The sequence below is a fragment of the Pongo abelii genome, chromosome 6, assembly GCF_028885655.2.
Source record: "Pongo abelii isolate AG06213 chromosome 6, NHGRI_mPonAbe1-v2.0_pri, whole genome shotgun sequence".
Classification (NCBI taxonomy): domain Eukaryota; kingdom Metazoa; phylum Chordata; class Mammalia; order Primates; family Hominidae; genus Pongo; species Pongo abelii.
Genome location: NC_071991.2, coordinates 147003594 through 147021938, shown reverse-complemented (window position 1 = coordinate 147021938; position 18345 = coordinate 147003594). Strand labels below are relative to the sequence as shown.

General features: G+C 40.5%; 1 protein-coding gene across 1 annotated transcript in view; it reads right to left on the bottom strand.

Moving 5' to 3' along the window:
• LOC100432889 (histone-lysine N-methyltransferase 2C-like) overlaps positions 1-18345 on the bottom strand; it is a 105007-nt gene that overhangs the window by 6982 nt on the left and 79680 nt on the right. The window contains 15 exon segments of the mRNA XM_063725810.1: positions 2846-3014; positions 3286-3428; positions 4732-4868; positions 6169-6759; positions 6762-7287; positions 9033-9140; positions 9575-9714; positions 10973-11222; positions 12278-12347; positions 12349-12412; positions 12535-12577; positions 12580-12715; positions 14179-14326; positions 14475-14616; positions 17153-17362. Coding sequence (XP_063581880.1) covers positions 2846-3014; positions 3286-3428; positions 4732-4868; positions 6169-6759; positions 6762-7287; positions 9033-9140; positions 9575-9714; positions 10973-11222; positions 12278-12347; positions 12349-12412; positions 12535-12577; positions 12580-12715; positions 14179-14326; positions 14475-14616; positions 17153-17362 — 2877 coding nt within the window.

The following is an 18345-nucleotide window of genomic DNA, read 5'->3' as shown; positions in this document are numbered from 1 at the left end:
AAAATTAGCCAAGTATTGTGGCATGCGCCTGTAGCCCTGGTTACTCAGGAGGCTGAGGTAAGAGGATCACTTGAGCCCAGGAGATCAAAGCTGCAGTGAGCTGAGATTGTGCCACCGCACTCCAGCCTGGGCGACAGAGTGAGACCCTGTCTCAAAAAAGAAGAAAGAAAATCAGTTAAATATGAGTGGGTTACTTCTAAATGGCCCTTCAACAACTGGTTATCCAATGGAAGAAAACGAAATTATATTTTTAAAATGTTATGCAAGAAAAACTCTAGAATACATATATAATCTAGGGTCTTGACCAAGACTAGATGAAATAGAAAATTATGTATGTTTGTTTATATAAACATTAACTTTTACAAGAAAAAAGATGTCACACTTGCTGGTAGGCAAAGGATATTTTGTAGGGGAAAATTCTGAATAGTGTAAACTGCTAAAAATTGAAAAATGGACAAAGGATATGAATACGCAATTCCTATGAAAGCAAATCCAAATGGCCAACATGAAAAGCTGCCTATTCAATTAAGGTAACAACACCAGTCTATATTTATCAGACCAACTAAACAAAAAAATAGTAACACCAACTACAAATGGGAAACAAGAAAACAGTCTCACATGCTGCAGGAAGAAGTGTGCAGTAAGAGCCTTTTTAGAAAACTGGCAATATCTATTTAAATGAAAAGTACACACGCTTTTACACAGAAACCTCACGTTTGGGAATGTAACCCATAGGAGTGAAACTATTAATTCATTGTGATATTTGTACAAGATATAGCAACACTGTTTGTTATGAGAAAAATTATAAATAAACACTCATCAGTAATGCAATGGTTTAACTGCAGTTCATCAACACTATGGAACATCACGTAACCATTAAAAAGAATGAAATGAAGCTACCTCAGTTGATCGAGAGGGACCTCTGATTATTACAGAGAAAAGGAAGATGGAGAAAAATAAATATAACATGATTCCATTTTTATATATGTACATAAAGGTGTATATAGTTCTAAGATATTAGTACAGAAAAACAGGATACATATTAGATCATCCACGGGATCCCCAGGGAGGTGGGCAGATGGGAGGGTGGCAGGATGAAATGAGTAAAGAGACAGAAACCAGAGCTCTCAAAAATGCTTCAGGTTAAAGATGACAGGTTGAACGCAGTTAAGATACCCACTAAAATCACAGTAAAAGCACACTCCTCAAGAACACGAATGGGTGTAAGAGTGAATGGACTATTTAAAATGAAAAGTAATTGACTTAGCAGGGGAAAGCTAGAACTGGAAGGAGTAGAGGCAAAGCACTAATTCACCCACAGAATCCGAGAGAGGCTCAACAGAGAGGGGCAACAGCAGAGAAAACACAGATACTCCACTCATAATGTAAAAACAAAATATCAAACAACAAGATCAAGAGCAGAAAGGGCTCGTAGCTAATCTCTAAAAATAGACAAGAAAGATTAGCAGATAAAGTAGAGGAAGTCTCAGAAAGAACAGAGAGACAAGGAAACAAAAAACAGAAGGGGAGAAAGGATGTAAGACAGAGATTATTCTCTGGCATGCATGAGAATCATCCACGGGGCCCCACCTCCAGAGCTGGATTCAGTGAGGCTGGGCTGGGGCCCCCGAACCTGCACGTCCTAACAAGCTCCCAGGTGACACTGCTGCTTCTAGTCTCAGGTCCACACTTTGAGATCCTGAATCTCAGGAGTTTTAGTGCAAACACAGAGGAAACAGAGGGGCAGAACTCGCAAAAGAATGAATACGAAACACATTTCTCAGACAGAAGGTCACAATGCTCCAGGTTGAAAGGGCTCATCAAGGGAGGAAAGCAATCAACAAAAAGACCTTCAGTGAGGTGTAGTTCTGTGAAATGTCCAAATATCAATAAAGAGAAGATCCTACAAACTTCTAGTGCGAGTAAAAGGGTTCCAACAAAGGAACAAGAATCTGAACGAGTATAGACAAAGGAATGCTGATCCAATTTATATGGTAAAGATACTTCGCTGGCTGCTGAGAAGGAACTGGATGGGAGGAGACAGCCAGGCCTTGCGGTGGTACAGGCAAGTGATATGTGGCTCAAGATAGAGCTGGGAAACCTAAGAGTGGATCTGAGAGAATTTTTAGAAGAAAACAGAACTTGATGATGCTTTAGGTTTAATCTGGCAGTACTGAAGCCAATGTACACAAACGGTAACATCACTCAGCAAGGAGCCTGTAGGATGGCGGGGTTTAGGAGCTGGACAAGTTTGACAAAGTAAGAGCTTTGTAATTCCATTCTGAGACATCCAAGGAGAAAAATGCTGAACAGGCATTTGGATATTTGGGTCTGCAGCTCAGGAAGTATGGACTATAGGTGTAAACTTAAATGCTTAGCCTATACACAGCCTCACTTGTAAGATAGTCCACAGTCTACCAAAAAACGTGCACTGATTTCATGAAACGGTAGCTTCCAAAAGATAAGGTAACTTCCAAAATTGGTGTACCTTTGGAAAATATTTTCATTTGTATTTCTCTCAAGTGCTTGAAACAGCTCTACTGAGCACTCCACAAATCCAGTGTGTGCAAATTACAATGCTACCTGTCACCCAGGAGCTCTCAACAAGATGCAAAGATGTGAATTCCACTGGTCTGCTTTCCATTTGGGGAAGCCAATCACCAAGTTCCAAGACTACATATTAAATCCCTAGTGTTACCAAGGGACAGGATTTGATACCATTTTGAAAACACGTTTCTGTCCCTGCAGCTAAGTGAAATCATTTTCACATACTGGACATCAATAGCTTCAGATTGCTAGACTCCACCCTGTCTCCCCACTTCCTGTACACAAAGTATTTCTTCACCTGAATCCGAGACCATGCCAGATACACACTGGATTTCCATTCAGTCTTCATCTTCCGGTACTGTGATGACTTGGAGTGAACAAACTGTTTACTATAAGGTGCGTTCAGTTCTCCAGTGACTGTGCTCTGAAATGACTTTGAGGCGCTGGTGCTGTTTAAGGTGTGAGGCCTGCAGACAATGGCATATCAATAGGAAAAAAATAAAAGGAAAACTGAAGATACCTCTGAGTAATGCCCAAAACCAGGTTAATTCAAATTCTTACTGACAGAAACATACATGGAAAGCTGCCTAGCAGAGACACACGGCGAGTTCTCTTATGTAGTTGGGCACATACACAGCCAGACAGCAGGGTTTGTAAGCAGCAGACAAATCAAGCACAGGAAACTACTAATATGCCTAGAAACCCTGGGCTGTACTATGTGAAGTTAAAACAAAATACCTTAACACAAACCTCTTGACATGGGCACTCATTTTAGGTTCAGAACGGGCACAACCTGTGGGGTTAACAGCAAGAGGAAGTTCCATGAGAGGATTTCGGCCGTATCAGAAGGTATAGTTTTCACATGCCTCAACCCCAGGTAGCTGAAAAGAAGCAAAGCAGACACAAAGTCACCCCATCTGATGGAGACCACAGACAATCTCAAGCTGGTCAAAGGATGGCCCACGACAGAAATAACTCATCAGCGTTTTCCCCGATAATAAAATGGTCTTCTAGCTTATGTTAACACTATTGGCCTGCAGGTAGATCTACTTAAATATGAGTATGCAAATTCAGTTTCAAAGCCAAACTTAGGTAAACCCTGCCAAATGCTCCTTGAAGAAAAAGATTAGCCCATGCAACAAACACTGGCTGACCAATATACACGCCTGTGTGATTTCAGGGTCTGACTGAAACACACAATACGCACAAACACAGGGCATGTAGTGATTCGCGTTTAGTTCTTTCACCTGTATTAATGCCAACTTTTATATCTCTGTCTGGAATTTTACAATTAAAAACAGTTAAAAAATCATCTATATGGTTTCTTTCTTGATCGTTTCTCACTTCTTTCAATTGGACTCTGATATGATGAGGTCATCGCTCTCCATGTCCTGGGAGCATAAAGCATAGGTGTTAACTCAAGCTTTACTCAAAGTCATTTACATGTTAAAGGTCTTTTCTGGAATACATTGCTTGTGAAATTTATTTCTCTATAGTCATAAAAGATAAGTATCATTTAGGCAGGGCAATTCCAAAGAAAACAATTAGGCACATTACTCAGTGGCTTTTGGGGTTTCCTCTGCCTGTCCAAAGAAAACACACCAATGATATTTTTATTCTTGAAAACAATGCCTTAGAATCATACAATTTTCTAAAACTATTGTGTAGATATGGTTCAGTTAGACTCACTGACAAACAGGCTTGTCATCTTTTAAGCAAAGAAATGTCAAGAGAGGACATAAATCACTGCTGCTGCGATCTACTGCCCTCTAGTGGCTTCATCCTAGGAAGACGGCAGAGAGTGGCCATAAATACCCAAGTGTCAGGAAATGGGCACACTGACATCCTGAGGCGGGAGAAACTTTAGAAAGGCAAGGGGAGAGGAGAGTGTCCTCACCCATCCAGCACACTCAGAAGATGTGACAAGCCTGGTGTCCTTCACCCCTGCTTGCCTCCAGCCTGGAAGAGAACCTGAAGTTTGTTAACTACCTCAACTGGGTGAATACCAACACGTACTGAGCTCTCCCGATTAATCACCAATGCCTTATTTCCCTAAGAGAAACGGGTTAATCCACAGGCTCAGCCACTTTCTGAAGAGTGCCACAAATGTTACGGCATGTGTTCAAGTGGTCACACTGAATCAGGAAAGCAATCCCAATCTCAAAGCCTGACCAAGACACTCACTGATTCCGCTATGCGTGCCACTGCAGAGACGGTCAGGCCAAACAGATCCTCTCCTTTTAAATATGCTGGGAAAAGCTGGAGCATTTCAGACTTTTTTCTCACACATGCCACAGGCTCCAAAATCTTATCCCAGACACCTACATAGGGACAAAAACATAATTTTTATGGGAAATAGGATACAGTATAAAAAACAAGAGCAAAATGAAGAATAACCACTCACAAGGATTTACTAATTTCCAAATAAATCCTGTTGGGCAATAATCTAATAAATCTGTTTGGTAATAATCTAATGAACCTGTTTATTAAATGGTAGCAATTTTTTTAAAGACCTAAATTTTGGGGAAAATAATAGATTAAGGACATTAAAGTGAAAAAATTTAATGTAACTGAAATTCATGCAAACAGTTCATTTACTTTCATAGTGGCCATATAACATACCAGATTTTAAAATGATTAGTCTAATTGGTAATGTCTATAGCTATGTTCCTTTCCCCTCAGATTTAAATTAAAATGTTAAATTGATATTTTCTTTGGAATTATCTTTAGAGTATTTTCAGACTTTTTTTTTTTAAAGTGCTAAACTTAAGAAAGCAGCTCCACATACCTTTGTTTGTGTACTTTCTACATAAGCAAAAGTGACAATCTAGACTTAACCATGGAGGTCCAAACTAAGTGTTTAATTTCCATCTCTAAACTTAAGTAATATCTGATGTTCCTAAGATAAGACAATGTATACAGTATGGTTTAGATGTCATTCCTGCCTTCTAGAAACTGACTTTAAGAAAAAGGGGGTCCCTGTCGGGTACTGTGGCTCACACCTGTAATCCCAGCACTTTGGGTGGCTGAGGCAGGTGGATCACCTGAGGTCAGGAGTTTGAGACCAGCCTGGCCAACATGCCGAAACCCCTAAAATACTAAAAATACAAAATTAAAAACTACTAAAAATATAAAAATTAGCCGGGGATGGTAGTGCAAGCCTGTAATCCCAGCTACTCGGGAGGCTGAGGCAGGAGAATCACTTGAACCCAGGAGGCGGAGGTTGCGGGGAACTGAGATCGCGCCATTGCAGTCCAGCCTGTGCAACAAAAGAGAAACTCCATCTCAAAAAAAAAAAAAAAAAGAAGAAGAAGAAGAAAAAGAAAAAGGAGGTCCCCAATGCCCAATGCAAATGACAGGCAACCTTTATCTACAAATCATTCTCGGATTTACTTCACCAACTCTTATGTTCAAAGATATATTGACTATGAAAGTGTTTAGACAACTGTATAGCAAAGAGAGCAAGGTGTGAGAACACAAAGATTGGCATTTGTAAATGAAAAATACACATTATAAAATATAAAACGAACATGAGACAAACATGGAAAACTGACAAAATACATTCATTAGCCTGACATCAGAGTAAGTAGCTCTGCACAGCATGTGAATGGCAGACGTTACCTTTAGGTGAGATGTCACTTAGAACCAGGTCTTCATGGCCTTGTTCCACAATCCTGATGACAAACACTGGGCGCCCATCCTTCTCCTCGATGGAGCACAGGTAGCGGCAGTGCCTGTTGGCATAGCGCGTGCTCCAGTACAGCCGGCTGGCTTCATAGCCCACAGGGAAGACTGCTTTAGGAGAATGGAATGCTTGCATCTGCTGTGGAAGCAGCTGACCGATTGTGTGGAAGATGAGGCTACCCACGCGAAAGGTATGGTCCCGTTCTCCTCGTTGCACGATGCTAGCAATCTGTCGCACCTCATCGCGCTGAACATAGACCCTCCTAAAGACTGCAAAGTAACTTAATTCTTGCTCATGAATTCCCTTTGGTTTGTGCATGGGGCAAAGCATAGTTTTGTCCTTAAAAAACATGCATTGTGCTTTAATGGCGCAAGTAAAGTGATAAATGTTGGTGCGTCGAAATCTGTGGCATCCACTAGTGGCACCTGTCTTGTGACAGAAGACACATTTCATTTGTAGGCCTCTCCTCAGAGCTAGCTCCACATTTATTAAGGCACCAGCCTGAGTCTCATAGACCTCCGTGGACACAGAGCGCAGTTCAAGTGGACCCACAGATCCAAGTCAAGGTTGAGTAGCCTTGCTGGTCCATCTGTCAATCCATCACCTTCTTCATGACAAAAGCAACACTTCCGATAGTCTTTGGGCACAGGATCAGGTTTAAGGGAAGTGCCCTATTTCTTTAGAAATTCATCTATTTCATCCTCACAAGGTGGTTTAAATGTCCCCTTAGGGATTACAATATGAATGCTCCACTTCTTCCATTTCATTCCTCTCCATTTTTTATTGAGCGGCCTGCAATCTTCAAACCCACCATGGACAGCTCTTAGCCGAGGCTTCAGCTTGACTGTCACCTTCAGCTCATCTGGCTTGGCCTCGACTTGGGCTGCTTCAGAAGCAGGAGGGAAGGCGATGGGTGGTGAGGCAGGGGGAGAAGCTTTCTCCGGGAGCTGGGGAAGACAGTGCACATCCAAAGTGGAGATGTTGTTGCTGTACTGATGAAATGCTTTGGAAGGCGTTTCTCTCATAGGTGATTGTGGCAATGAAGGAATGGATTCCTGGGCAACATAAAGAAACCATGAGAAAGAAAAATAATTCACAAGCCCGAAAAGCAGTTCTTGTTAAGACAAGAAGCTGAGCAGTATGACTGAAGAGGATGGGTGACCTGAGGGGCAGAGGGAGAGTCAGCAGTAAGTGCTGGGGCTCATGCACCACAGAAGCTGACCATGCTCTAAGGTGCACAGGGATAGACAGCGGGTGATGGCAGCTGTGCTGCATCCTTTCGAGGCCTTTTCCACAAAGGCATAATTCTGGAGAATATTCTGTTCTTACACTTTCTGGACAATCCCCTTTCTAACTATATTAAAACCAGAAAAAGAAAAAAAAAAACACACACACACAATGCTGTCAGAAGAGCTAATATAATTTGTACAATGGAACAGTGTTTTTTGTTTAACCAAATAAGAATGCTGCAGCATCATTTCTTGAGAGCTTATCTCCACTCTAAAATTCACATCTGTTAATCTCAGGCTTAATCAATTGGTGTAAATGTTAGAGAAAGGGAAGGAGCCCCTGTCAACAAATGAATCATACTAACTTTTCTCTGAGGCTTCTCAGCTCTGATCTGGCTGCTGAAACAGTTGAGCTGAGGGGAAATCTCCAATAGCTTATTTACTTTATGGTACAGAGTATCATAAACTAATAAACACCAACCCACAGGCTGCCCTCTTTTCACATGCCCCAAGCCTGATGAGGTATCTGAAAAAAGACATGCCTTATACCAAATCAGGCAGGGACTGCACACCAACTTAAACTATCTGGTGAAAAAAAAATCCTTCTTGCATTTAGGCTGATGTATTTTAAGGTCTAAATTTATTTGTCATCTAGCTTGGATTTTATTACAGGCATACTACAGACAACTACCTGTTAAAAATAAGTCTTCAGAATGTTCTTCTGTGAAAGACATACCAGAGCAATAACCTGGATGGAGGAATGACTGGCAGTATTACTGTACAGGAAAAGCTTCCTTCAAAACATGATTACAAACATATCATTTGTATCAACTATTAGTTGGACACACTCAAATTACATAAAATCAAGTAAAGCAGACCTCTTTCACCATACTGTGAGCAAAGTGTTTTCTCTTAAAATGCACAAATAGTCTTAAATTTTATCTTTAAACAGGTTTTCCTATTGGGGTAACATCAATAAAAATAATTTTAAAATATTAAGATATTTACGGCCGGGCGCAGTGGCTCACACCTGTAATCCCAGCACTTTGGGAGGCTGAGGTGGGCAGATGACGAGGTCAGGAATTTGAGACCAGCCTGGCCAACATGGTGAAACCCCATCTCTACTAAACTACAAAAATTAGCTGGGCGTGGTGGCGCGCACCTGTTATCCTAGCTACTCAGGAGGCTGAGGCAGGAGAATTGCTTGAATTGGGAGGCGGAGTCTGCAGTGAGCCAAGATGTGCCAATGCCCTTCAGCCTGTGGGACCAGAATGAGACTCCGTCTCAAAAAAAATATTAAACTGGTAAAATTAAAGATTTTAACATTAGTGTTCTGTTTACTAACTTTTAGAACATAACTCTGCCCACTTCTGTCAAATAACTAAGTTGAAAGGGTAGCACGACTCAAGGCTCCCTACACCCTCTCCTCCTCTGCCGGGTCAGCACCTGCTTTGGATTCCCCACACAGAGCTCCATGAAGGCAGGGACACATCTTTATTCACTCCCATATGCCCAGAACACAGAAGTCACTCGTTACACATTGTTATCAGCTGAGATTATCCTAATCTCACCTTGGTTTCTGAGTTTTTCGCTTGTGCAGTTGATGAATAAAGAATAAAGCAGTTATTACTACAGAAGACAATGTCCTTCTCTACCCTCTTGGTGCTTTCTCAGGAATCCTGAAAAGCAAAGAGAAATGTGTGGAAATCTCAACAAGTCAAAATTTAATGAAAACAGGATCTATACATTGTTTTTATGTTATATTCAGAAGTGACAGTGGTTCTTTATCTTAATAGGAGAAAGGAAACTATGTTCCAATATTTAGCATGTGACAATTTAGCTAGGGAAAAAACACATGTACAAAACCAAACTATGTGGTCCAGGGTTCACTCTATTTAAAAATAGGTAGTCCTCATAATATTCCCTTTAACAGCCTGTTGTAACTCTTTGGTGTTCAGCCCAAGCACGTCTGATATACGCTGGTGCCATCACCAGGAACATGTGTCCATCACACCACCATAAGTGGTGTCTCTCTCTGATGTTGGAAGAGATACTGCCAAGGACATTTTCGCTGGAGGTAGGAGGTGGGGTCATAAAAGGAATAGCAAAGTACCTTGTTCAAAAGGGTCAGATCTTTGAAAGATTTCCGCACACCACTTCCAAGAATAACCACTTTACAATGACAACACCACTGTGGTCTGAGTGCTGCACTTTCTGCAATACCATGACTAGAATCCTTATATCCAGAAAGACCTAAAGGCAATCAACTTTTGTTAGTAATTAAAACTGACTGATGACACAAGGTGGCACATGGTGAAAAATTATGCAGTTTCAACTCATTACAACATGGTTCATTAACTTTATTCTTTAATTAATAAAAAAATTTATCTTCTAAGCAATGGTTACAGAGTCGATTATCTGACACTAGGGCAGAAATAAAGAAACATGCCTATTCTCAAATAGCCGGGAAAGCAATGGCAGTATAAAAGAAGAATCTAATAAAACTAAGTCACCAAGAGAGATTACTACTCAGTCTAAGCACAAAGTAAGACAGAGAGGGAAACAGAGATTACTACTCAGTCTAAGCACAAAGTAAGACAGAGAGGGAAACAGAGATTACTACTCAGTCTAAGCACAAAGTAAGACAGAGAGGGAAACAGAGATTACTACTCAGTCTAAGCACAAAGTAAGACAGAGAGGGAAACAGAGATTACCTTTGCTTGCAGGTTGAGATGGTAAAGAAACATTTTATGAAAGATACAATGACATACGTGTAAGAGTCTTAAATAAGTGTGACTTGCAGAGTCAGAAATGAGGAAAGAGCCAAGGCCAAGGATAAGAAGGTAAATAAGGACTCAGGAATTAGAAAGCATCATTCAGGTGCAGTGTGAAGGCAAAAAGGAGCAGGGAAAAAGTGACAGAAACAGCTAGAAGCCAAGAGGAGGAAGCCAGGGCCTGGACTGAGCACGCTCGTAAGATTGCCAGTGAGGCAGGAAGGAAAGCGACATCATGGTCGGTCTAAGGAAGTTGTTCCATTCTCAGAGATGGGGGGCATGAACACCTCTGTGGGAAGAGAAGGGACCTATAGAGCTGGTGCAGGGGTAAAACAAGAGGTAGGTGAGGATGGAAAGCAGAGGAGAACAGGAAACAGAACCCGCGTCAGGTCACCAGCCCCATCTGTACCAGGTGGCCCAGGTGCAGTGGGATGGGGGTTGGGAGATAGGAAGAACAAAAGCTGCTCAAGGGCAAGCCCGTCACGGGCTTCTTCTGGCAGCCTGCGCAGATGGCTGGCACTCACATAGCCCCTGGTGACAGCATGACAGAATACACAGGCCAAAGCACTAGAGGCCAAATCACAGCACAGAAAACAGAACACCCACACGTGGTGAGTTCACCAAGGACTATACGCCAGTATGTTACCTGTCCGTTGTTAAAAGATAATCAGTATCTCAAAGAGTAAGCTTTTGAATCACGAATGGATTTGGGGTTAACAAAAAGCTCACTAGCTCACCATTGCTTGTTGGAGGAAATGGTACATTAGGCTGCTTCAGCCGGTAAGAGCTCACTAATCTGGGAGGGTTTGCAGATCCTGGCGGAGGCTCACGGAGAAGTAAATGCTGTCGATACTCCAAACCCGGGTTGATTCTGTGGCTACTGACCAAACCCATGGATGGGACATCTGGAGTATTGCTACCCTCATAGCTGTTAGGGATTCGGACGTGAAGAAGGTCGGAAAATGCAGCCACAACACTGCTAATGTTCTAAAACCAAATGCAAATGCTGTATTATTCACCCAGAAGGCAACAGTGAACCACTGAAGAAAAATACACACTTAGGATAAATCCTCTTTGCATGATACACAGATTCTAAGAAAATCCAACAAATTTTATTTAGACTTAAAGAATCTCAGGAAAAAAATTAGCTCTAATGAACCAATATCCAAAAAAAGAAATTTATAAACAGAAATCCTCATAAAGGGATTCTAATTAACATTAAATATCTAGTAACACATTAAACTATTTTAGATATCGTAACATCTGACAGACCCCGGCAGTTCCTACAGGTGGTCAGAAAGCTTACTTCCAGGGGCTTCCCTCCAGCTCTGACACATCCCATAAGAACAGACAAAGGTCTTGCTACTGCTGTATTTTGTTGATAACCAAAATATCACATCATTAGACTTTTAGTTTGGTCTCTACTGAAATGTCTTCACAGAATTCAGAGTTAAAAAAATAAAAAATCCTCAGGAAATTACTTATGTTTGATATAAGCAGATGCTACTTGAAGAACATTTCTATTGCTTCTGCAAAACTATTACTGCTGATAAAGTTCTTTTTCATTGCTTAATTTTCTTCTCTGTTAACAGTTACAAAGAAGTTTTTTCTGAGATGGACACGATGGCTCACACATGTAGTCCCAGCTACTGAGGAGGCTAAAGCAGAAGGATTACTTGAGCCCAGTAAGTTTGAGGCTGCAGTGAGCTATGACTGTGCCACTGCACTCCAGCCTGGGCAACAGAAGGACGACTGTCTCTACTTAAAAAAAAAAAAAAAAAAAAGAGTTCTCTAAAGTATACATCCTTTAATAAGAAAATGTGAGCTCTAATTTCCCTTTTTACTTGACGTAGGCTGAGACCAATTCAATGACAAACGATGGCACTCAAAGGCAGCTGAGAGGTCTGCAGTGAGCATCAGCCCTGCTCTCTGACCCTTTATCCTCAGTGATCCTGTTGTGTGTGTTTCATGGTAGACACCTGACCCATCTTTTAAAATTGGGGACATACTGTTTAACAATAAGAAGTCATTTAATCTTTTACCTCAGCAGCTGTAGGATGCAGAGTAATTGCTACAGATATAAGACCTGATCTGGGACATTTGGGGAAGGACCAAAGGTGACGCAAAATATAAAGTGCCTGGCTCAGTTTTGATGTCATTCCTTCTTGATTCTGAACCTTAAAAAAGAAGAGAGAAAAAAAGAGGAAAAAAGTGTTAATGGATTTTCAAAATCAAAATATTTACATTAGTAAATTGGCGTAGTGTAAAGGGAAATAATAAGGTTAAGTGTTTTTCTTACTTTTCCCAGCAGTGCTAGGAAGAATTGGAATGATGGGGGACACCGCACCAGTTCTGGAGGCTCCTCCTTGACCAATGACAGATCTGGATACCTGCTCACTTCTACCCCAACCACACTCTCAGGAGAGGATGAGGGAACAAAACTGTCAGGAGTATCTCGATCACCACAGTGATCCTGTATCCTGAAAAAACATAAACACACACATCAAAGTCTGCAAATCCACCACTGGGGGCTTCCTGTACCAACCCTGCTGACATCTATGAATACAGCTGTAAGGATACTCTGGGCAGCACCTATACGATGAGCAGCAAATGAATCAGCTCAGAGCCACACTGGGAAAAAAATACAAGAACAATATTTAGTTACAAAATAATTTAAATGGTATGTTTCCTTTTAACCAAAGCTTCAGCACCAAAGTTTGAAGACCTGCCAAAGAGGAAGATGTTCTGATTAGCATGTAACATAGAAAGCATGAAAGCACCTTTTCAAAATCCCAGATCGTTGAGCCTAGGCAGCACTCCTGTAGCTTGAAAAGGAAAGAGCTGCTGGTTGGATTTAACAATAAAAAAGGAAAACTTTAAAAAGACAAAAAAAAGGAAAGAGAAGTCCAAGCACATATGCAATGGTCACACCTGCGTTCACCTGACTGGGAAAACAGCTGTCCTACTGCTGCTCTTTATACTGGCAAGATGGGAGAAAACTTGGCCATTGACTTCATCGGCCCTTATTTTTCTTAACTGATAAAGTGAGGTGAGAAAAACAAAAGACTGGTCCCTCCTGTTGAGTTCAAGTTTGAGTCTACCAGGCCAATTGTGAGGTCTCAGACTAAGTTCCACAACCCTGTGGAACTGCTGTCTCCCACTCCTCATGCAGAGAAGCAGCTGTCATGCAGGAGACCCAAGAAAGGCTGGCCTACTGAGGTACAGCAGAAAGAGGACCTGGATCCTCAATCGGGACAGATTATTCTCCACTTTGGTCCAAAGTTTCCCCATTAATAAAGTAAGGGACTTAGGTTAAATAAATATCTCATCAAATAGAGGGTAGTGGGCAGATTTTCCAAGGAAGAGATAATTATTTGATGAAGTTGTAAGAACCCTCTGGATCTAAAGAGTTGGCTAGCGATTATCTGCTAACAGAACTTGATTCTCCCCAATTAGAATCTCACAGTTAAAGAACTGACACAAAGAGGTCAAACCCCCGACAGTTCTTAAACTCTCTTCCATGACAGCGTTCTCTGATATAGCAACTTCTGCTCTTTCATTTTAGACATCTATAAACAACAATAAACCCAATAAATCACATTAATAGCCTTTAAAGGACAATGATTTCTGAAATATGTTGCAAGGAGATTTTCCACTGCCTTAATGTCTATTAGATTATTTAATTAGATTAAATAATCTAATAATTAAATGTCTATTCGATTATTTAACTCTCTATATGATGTAGGCTTAAAAAAATGCAAACTAATTATGTTTAATGGTAACAATGTCTTATAAACTTTAAATCCTGAAGATTATTCACCAAATTTTACTCTTCAAATGTTTCTACATGCTATTCCTAAAGACATTATGCCACATACATACATTTATTTTTTTTAAAAAAAAGAAATAACTAAGAATTATTTGAGAAAAAAATAACCTGTACCTTAATTCTTCCTGATTGTTATGAGGTGGTGTTGGGAGGGAGGCTGGCACATCAACTGTCTTGGGGCCCTGAGCAAGAGCTCGGGCCAACAAGTCGTCCCGGGGTCTGAAGGGCAGCTGAAATGGTTTAGGTCCTAGAGTTTTGGTAACTAGAAAAGCAAAAAACACAAAACCATAAATACATTTAGTCAACACTGATATATGGGTAGAACTTTACAATTCTATTGCCATTTCACAATACACAACTGGCAGAGGCACGTTTCTCCAAGGTGTGAAATTTGGAGGCTATAATCATACCTTCATGGCTCACTAACGCTCCGGCTTTTCCAGCAAGTTCTTCAGTTGTTGCAAAACCATTGGCCATCTTCTGACAAGCCATAGGAGGTGGTGTAGGAGGAAGAGAGGCAGGGGGTGTTGGAGGATTACTTAAATTATTCTGCTGCAGGAGACCAAAAAATTTAAATTATACGCTACTGAGCAAATATGCAATGACCTTGCTAAAACGTAGTTCTGTGAATTTTTTGCACATAGAAGCAAGGCTACAGAAATGTAATCAAGACGTATCTTGCACACCAAGAAAACAATACATACAAGGCCAGGAGGCTTCTTAGTGGAACAGATACTCGTGATTTTATGGACATATCAACTTGCTTACTTTACCCAGCTTGACTACTTAAGCTCTGAAATTAAGAAGCTAATTTCCTTTATACCTGATTTTATTTATGCAATTCTTCAAGTTTCATGGTTATAGCTAGTGAAGGATAACTTTAAAATGCAATCAATAAATTGCAAAATATTATCAAAATATCCTTTAAGTTCTCATTAAGATATGCCCTAGTTCTATGAAAAACTTAAGAATTTCTGGTCTTAAACTTGTAATACAACTCACATCCGAGATACGAGAATCTGGATTGACTAAGACCTTTAAAAGAAGCAACAGTAGTAATACTACTACTAAAGTAACTAAATCATTAATGTAGTTCCTCTTCAGACACCTCTCCCAGCTTAACAGTTATCACCAATTTGTCATTTACTGATTAGTCTCTCAAGGAGAGACTTGGAATCTACCAATAACACCATGCAAATCAAGTGCAAAGTCAAATTACAAATTTTGCAAAGATAAAGAATTTCATGAGGATGATAAAATAAGGTTGGAGAACAGCTTATGAGTTAAGATAGGTTTTTGTTTTTTTGGTTTTTTTCTTTTTGGAGACAGAGACTTGCTCTGTCACCCAAGCCAGAGGTAGAGGGCAATGGCACAATCATGCTCACTGCAGCCTTGACCTCAGGGCGTGGTGGTGCATGCTTGTAGTCCCAGCTACTTGGTAGGTTGAGGCACTAGAATTGCTTGAATTTGGGAGGCAGAGATTACAGTGAGCTGAGACTGCACCACTGCAATCTGGCCTGGGTAACAGAGCAAGACCCTGTCTCAAAAAAAAAAAAAAAAAACCTACAATAGTCTAGGAATTAGTTGTAATTAATACCTAAATTATTAGATAAGATACACTTAAAATTGTTTTAATTTCATTTTTCAAGGTAAAATACTACTTTTTTTAAATCCCCACCATTTACAATGATTTTTGAATTCATTTTAAGCGTTAATAAAGGTTATAAGGAAATAAGGATTTCCACTACCATGGAAGTACATAATAGATATTTCTTGCAATTTGTACTCTTACCTATAAAAACAACTTCAAATGTTTATGCTAGAAATACTTCACCAGGTAAAATTTTAACCCTGTAGCTGAACTTAGGTTTTAATAAAACTTGGAAGAGTAGATGTAAACTAAATACAAGAACAAGACAAGCTCTATCAATTCTGACATGTTACCCAAAGATGAAGCAAGACAACACCTTGGCAGAGAAACATACTTTGTAGATCAACTGAGAATAGTAGTCCGAAACCCCTTCCAGGGTAGCACTGCCAAAAGTTCCTAGAAGTTGATTCCCACTATTAAACTGGCCACTGCCATAAGGAAGGAAGTGCGCAAAGTTCACTCCAATGATTGGTTCCATTAGAGGGAGCAGAGAGCGCTGCTATTAAAAAACACATTTAAGAGTAATGTACATGATAAAAGGAACTCAGTGTAGCTCAACTTTCTAAGACCCAAAGCAACTTTGTTGAATAAGGCTTCAGAAAAATGAGACTTAAAATTTTCAAGTATCAAAATGCTGGAATAAGTGAGAGAGACTACAGACCTTTGAGACTTAAAAATAAGCTCTGTACTAAATGAATGCTGCCAGGCATCTAACAAGAAAAACATATTTCTTATCTATGCTCAGCAAAAACCGGGGTATAAACTGAGGCTGGGTACCACCAACAGCACTATTAGCAACTGTCTCCCACCTTCTGTAACAACTACAAAGGTGTAGAACAGAATTTACAATGCATTTCTTTGGATTCAGAGTCACAACGAAGTACTGAGGACAGATTTTTTTCTTGGTACTGAGGCTACTCCTTATGAACATAAGAAAATCTTGACTATCACCTATCAATCCATTTGTATTACCGTAAATTTCAGATGCCAATAGGATACGGTGCAATTCTGCTTGGAAAAAGTCTACTAGGTTCCTTGTCCAGATGTCTTTTAGCATTTGACCTCTCATGTCCTTGAATTTTTTTTTTTTTTTTTTTTTTTGAGACAAGAGTCTCATTCTGTCACCCAGGCTGGAGTGCAGTGGCACAGTCTCGGCTCACTGCAACCTCCGCCATCCAGGCTCAAGCAATTCTCGTGCCTCAGCCTCCCAAGTAGCTGGGATTACAGGCGTGTACCACCACGCCCAGTAAATGTTTGTATTTTTAGTAGAGATGGGGTTTTGCCATGTTGGCTAAGCTCATCTCGAACTCATGCCTCAAGTGATCCACCTGCCTCAGCCTCCCAAAGTGCTGGGATCACAGGCATGAGCCACTGCCCCCAGCCTGTATCTATATCCTTGACTTTTAAAAGGGGCTGCTCTAAATGACTCACCCTCACCTGTTTCAAGTGGGCAAATGTGTCAGTGCTAGAGTACATAGCTTGTTTCTCCTCTTCGTCCTCTTTCCTTTTCTTTGAGCGAGGTGCTGCTTTCTCACCCGTCCTCTGAGTCCGTTTGCTTTGCTGTTTCTTGGTTTCACTTCCTTCATCTGTTTTTGGCAACTGGTTGCCACATCCAAAACCACCTTGCATTTGAGCCCCCAAAGTTTGCTAATATAATTGGAAAGGGTAAAAAATAAGTGAACAATTTGCATATTTGGTTTTTAGTTCATGCAGTGCCAAGCTATGACACATCATCCTAACATGGCACTACAAGTTATTAAATAAGTAGGGAAGATAGAGTGGTGTCAAATGCTGGTTTTCCGAAAACATCATCCTTTTCTTCAAACGTTATTCTCAAGTATGGAAATCAGTAAGCTGTGAAGCTTGAGGAAAGAGCAGAACTCATTAGTAAGGCCATAGCCCTTTCTGGCAAAGCATTACCCCTCATGCTGACCTCCCTGGGGCTGGGGAACCCCTTATTCCTGCTTACTGACTGCAGAAGGGAAGGAGATGCTTGTAGATGGCTATAGGAGCCTCTGCATAGTGGTCTTGGTGAGTTATTTTTGGTTTAGGAACTAGTGAAATATGAGGTGTGCTGAAACAATTCACAGGCTCCAGAAAAGCTTTATAGCCTATGCATCTTAGGTGAGAGAACAGATAGCACCAGACAACAATAAAAAGAAAAAGCACCGGTTCTTCAAATTAGTTCACAACTGTATTTGACTGAAAAATAATGGCCATGTACTTAAAGTCAATGGGAGAGAACATAGATGATAACAAATAAACCTTTCCTTTATTTTTATCATTACAAAGTGAGAATAAGCCAAGCCCTGAAAAGGCCTTTAAGGGTAGTCCTATCAATACCTTAAAATACAGGAATATTTTCAGACTCCATTATTTCTAAATTTAACAGCAGTACTTTGCTATAGACGATTATAGTAGCTGAACTTACTGTAATGAATTCTGCATTGAATCTTTGAGGGTTCTGAAAATTAGTTTCCAGTTATAGTCTAAATAGTTTAGCGCATGGATGGCAACATTTTTACGTAAAGAGCCAGATGGTAAATATTGTAAGCCTTTGTAGGCCATACAGCCCCTGGCATAATTACTCAACTCTGCCCTTGTACTTCAAAAGCAGCCATAAACAATTC